At 60.1% G+C, this 4,422-nt stretch overlaps 1 protein-coding gene across 1 annotated transcript in view; it reads right to left on the bottom strand.

The window, feature by feature from the left end:
* PRKAR1B (protein kinase cAMP-dependent type I regulatory subunit beta) overlaps positions 1 to 4,422 on the bottom strand; it is a gene marked incomplete at its 5' end in the record, with an annotated part of 141,136 nt that overhangs the window by 100,504 nt on the left and 36,210 nt on the right. Inside the window, one exon of the mRNA XM_008064380.2 lies at positions 1,918 to 2,088. Within this exon, the coding sequence (XP_008062571.1) occupies positions 1,918 to 2,088 (171 nt within the window). The remainder of the gene's footprint in view (positions 1 to 1,917; positions 2,089 to 4,422) is intronic.

The raw sequence follows: 4,422 nt of genomic DNA, 5'->3' as shown, positions 1-4,422 counted from the left end.
TTCACTCACCTCGGCCTCCCAAAGCGCGGGATTACAGGCTGAGCCACCGAGCCCGGCTGACTTTTGTTTTTTAAGGTAAAAAACAGTAGTCCAAAAATCTGAAAACCACCCCCACAAAAAACGTAAACAACCTGACCCACGCCTGGGGCTACAAGTGGCAGTGGCTGCCCATTTAGGGAGAAGAGATGGGGTCCGGCCAGGAAGGGCCCCGGGCCAGCAAAGACCAGGTGTGCAACCCTGGCTCCAGTGCCGCCTGAGCCTCCACTTAGTGTCAAGGGCTCAGCATCTGCTTCATGGAGCTTTAGATCAGGGTGTCGCATGCATGGGTCACTGGACACACAGGAAGCACTTGCAGCCCAAATTAGGAGTGTCTCTGATGCCGAGACTTCCTCCTTGAATAAAGACATCACAAGAGGCCAGGTGTGGTGGCTCATGCCTGTCAGCTCAGCACTTTGGGAGGCTGAGGTGAGAGGACTGCTTGAGCCCAGGAGTTCGAGAACAGCCTGGGCAACATAGCGAGGCCTGGTCTCCACAAAAAATTAGCCAAGCGTGGTGGTGAATGCCTGCAGTCCCAGCTACTGGGGAGGCTGAGGTGGAAGGATTGCCTGAAACCAGGAGGTCAAGGCTGCTGTGAGCTGTGTTCATATCACTGCACTCTAGCCAAGGAGACAGAGAGAGACCCTGACTCGAAAAAAAAAAGAAGACACTTTGTGGGGGGGGGGCTACATGGGCCATCACGTGACCCACGCGGTGCCCAGGAGAAAGGCCTGCTGGACACTTTATGCCGAAAGCCCTGTGGAGATGATGCTAGACCGAGACCCTGGGTCTTGGGAGGAGACCACAGAGACAGTACACCCCTGCGGGTGTTTAATTATGTGCTTGCTGATCACGGAAGCGTTCGGTCCTGGGGAGTGTCTGTGGGAACACAGGTTCGGTCCGGGAAGATGGCAGGTTCTGGAGAGGGTGGTGGTGGTGGCTGCAAAACGCTGTGAGCATGCTGAGTGCCCCTGGAGTGAGCACTACACATGGCTAAGAGGGTGCCATGACTGAACTGTGTCCCCCAAAATCCCTCGGTGAAGGCCCTGATAACGGTATTCGGAGAGGGGGTCCCTCGGAGGTGGCTGACTTCGGTGGGTCACAAGGGGCGGGAGCCTGATCAATCAAAGGTCCCTTCCTTACAGGAAGAGGCCAGAGTGCCTGCAGGAAAGCGGGAACCCCAGGTTGGCCGGTGCCTCTGGGACAGCCAGCGGCCCTGGCGAGGCGCTCCCCTCCCCAGCCTGGGGAGACTGCAGCGGCCCCACAAAGCGCCTCCCGTCGTCCATGCCCAGTTCATCCGGTAAAGACAAAGATGACTGCCACCCCAGCCGTGACCACGTCGGCCATCACCCACATGGCTCCTCTCTCTGACCAGAGGAAACTGAGGCACCTGAGATGACAAGGGGTCGCCTGGATGAAAGCCTCACACTGAGTCCTGGGGTCCCCTGAGGCCTGGGGACCGCTGAGGCCTGGGGACCACGAAGGTCTAGGGGCTGCTGAGGCCTGGGGACTCCTGAGACCTGGGGTCCTGGGGCCTCGGGACCCCGGGGACCTCGGGACTGCTGAGACCTGGGAACCCGTGAGGCCTGGGAATCTGAGCCCCGGAGACCCCTGAGGCCTGGGGAGCCCTGGGACCTGGGGATTGCTAGGGCCTGGGGACTAATGAGACTTGGGGACCCCTGAGGCCTAGGGAGCCCTGGGACCTGGGGATCGCTAGGGCCCGAAGACTGACGAGACCTGGAGGCCCTGGAGACTTGGGGCATCGATGAGATCTGGGGACCTCTGAGACCTGAGGACCGCGGAGACCTGGGGACCGCGGGGGCCTGGGGACCCCGAGGCCTGGGGACCGCCAAGGCCTGGGACGAGCCCTGCGGGCCTCACCTTCCTGACGTAGGAGACCGCATCCTCCTCAGTGTAGACCTCGGCACTCACGCCACCGCGCCGGCGCCGGGCCTTCACCACGGGGTTGGGGGGCGTGGGCGACACTTCCTCATCGTGCGAGTCCGACTGCGAGTTCGACTTCTGCCGGGCCAGGATCTGTCTGTTTTCTTCCTGTCGGGGCGAGAGACAGGCCAGGAAGTAAGAAAGCGGCCATCCAGGCAGCAGCCCCCACGCCGTCAGGGAAAGGGGGTCTCTAGGCATCTCCAGGATAAGGCCAGGCCCAGAGCGCATCTCCAGCCAAGCACTGCCTCCCCCGCCCCCGCCCAAGCCACCCTCCCACGCCTTGCCTGGCTCTCCCCACAGCCCCTTCTTCCGGCCAACCCCTGCAGCTCCCCTGGGCCTCCAAGCCAGGCCCTGCGCCCCTGGACTTCAGGGCGTCTCCCAGCCCACGTCCTCCCAGCCAGGCAGCCCTGCCGGCCACAGCGCCTTCCCCCAGGGCTGTGCTCTGTTCATTCACAAGCTGAGCAGCACTTCCCAGTTAACGGGGTGGGTCCCGGGGGAGGACCTCGCCCCACAGTCTCCAGGCCAGCCCACCCCCTGCCAGGGACCCATCTAAGTGGGCGGGTGCCTGGGAGGGACCCAGGCCCTGTCTTCTGGCCTCTTCGCACCACTCCGTGGCTTTTTGGCCGCTGCCGCACAAGCACGGGGGGGCAGCTCCCCCAGGCACCAGCAGGGCGTGGGTGAAAAGCCAGGCCCCACGCTGGGCAGCCACCCCCTGATCCCACAATCCCCAGAAGCACCCAGGCTGCCAGGGTCGCTCCAGGGGGAGGCCTGGGTGGGTGGAGACGCTTGCCTGTCCCCCCCACGCTCGGTCCAGGCCTCTGTCACCGCCGGGAGGCCGCCATCCCCAGGACATCACTCGACACCCGCCAGCGCCGGGATCAGCTCAGTGCAACAGTCCCCTTGGCCAAAACGCCAGGTGGAAAAATGGAGTCCCTGTCCCAGACCATCCCTCCGCCCACAGCTCTATTCTCCCAAGGACCTGGGGCCTCAAGCCCCCAAATCCTGTGGTTCCCACTGGCCCCGCCTTCCAGGCCTCCCACAAAGCGCCCCTTCCTGTTCCTCTCCTGCCCTGCTCCCTACAAAACGCTGTCCTCGTTCACACTACAGTGTAAATGACTTCTTGGGCCAGGCTCCCCAAGAGGGCTGCACTTTATAGAGAAGATATTTTCAGCAGCCCCAGAGGGGACTCTGCAATTCCATGGGGTGGTGGGATCGCTTCCCACAGAGCACCCACAGGAAAAAGAAAATCAAGAGAGCCACCGCCTCCAGACAAAACTCACAGATGCACTCTACAAATATCAGCCACTGGCCATGTTCTAGGCACTGTTGTTGACATTTTGCCTTTTCTCTTTAAGGCTTATTTCTTATACTTTAAAAATCAAGGCATATAAAGCTCAACACAAGTTTGACATGACACAAGCCCTCACTTAACGTCTCAATAGGTTCTTGGAAGCTGTGGTTTTAAGTAAAACAATGTCTAACATAACCAATTCTTTTCTTTCTTTCTTTCTTTTTTGAATCGGGATCTTATTCTGTTGCCCGGGCTGGAGTGCAGTAGCATGATTACGGCTACCATAGCCTCGACCTGCTGGACTCAGACGAGCCTTCCTCCTCAGCCTTCCAAGTAGCTGGAACTACAGGTGCATGCCACTTCACCCAGTTAGTTTTCTGATTTACTACAGAGACAGGGTTGCGCCATGTTGCCCAGGCTGATCTTGAACTCCTGGGCTCAAGCAATCCTCTCACATCAGCCTCCCAAGTAGCCCTGGAACTACAGGCGCACGCTACCACACCCGGCTAATTTTTTTTTAAATTTATTGTAGAGACGAGGTCTCGCCAGGTTGCCCGGGCTGGTCTCGAACCTGCAGGCTCAGGCAATCCACTCGCCTCGGCCTCCCAAAGTACCGGGATGACAGGCTGAGCCACCAAGCCCGGCCAACAGAACTACTTTGCATGAAACAATGCTGTTCCAGGACCTGTTGGATGTCTCCCTGAAAGCCGCCATTTCCACGCGCCAGTCAACACGACTGCACGTGTGTGTCAACTTTGGGACACACACACAAACAGGAGGGGCTGAGGCTCTCCAAGCCCGTGCTCACAACCGCAGGGGAATCTGCAATTACGTCAACACTAAAAGTTCGATTTTCTAGAGGTGGGTGAGACGCTGCGTGGTAAGGGACCGAGGCAATTTGCAGCGGGTGTCTGCAAGCGGGGAGCAAACCAAACCCTGACCCCAGCCTCAGAGGCCAACTCACGTCACCATGCACACCACGGCTGTCACCCAGGGGGCGAGGCCGGTCAGAAGTCTCCCTGCCTGGAGCATGAGGCGCTGTCTCCGCCAGCCTCGCCTCTGCCCGCTGCTGCCCTGACTGACCACGGCCGCCCTCTTCGGCATCGGTCTGACCTTCGGGCACCGCTCCCCAGGGTCAAGTCTCCCTTCCC

This window comes from Carlito syrichta, unplaced genomic scaffold (genome assembly GCF_000164805.1).
Source record: "Carlito syrichta isolate Samal-C Ts95f unplaced genomic scaffold, Tarsius_syrichta-2.0.1 Scaffold100639, whole genome shotgun sequence".
Lineage (NCBI taxonomy): Eukaryota > Metazoa > Chordata > Mammalia > Primates > Tarsiidae > Carlito > Carlito syrichta.
Note: the sequence above shows the minus strand (reverse complement) of the source record. Positions and strands in the feature narration are given on the sequence as shown.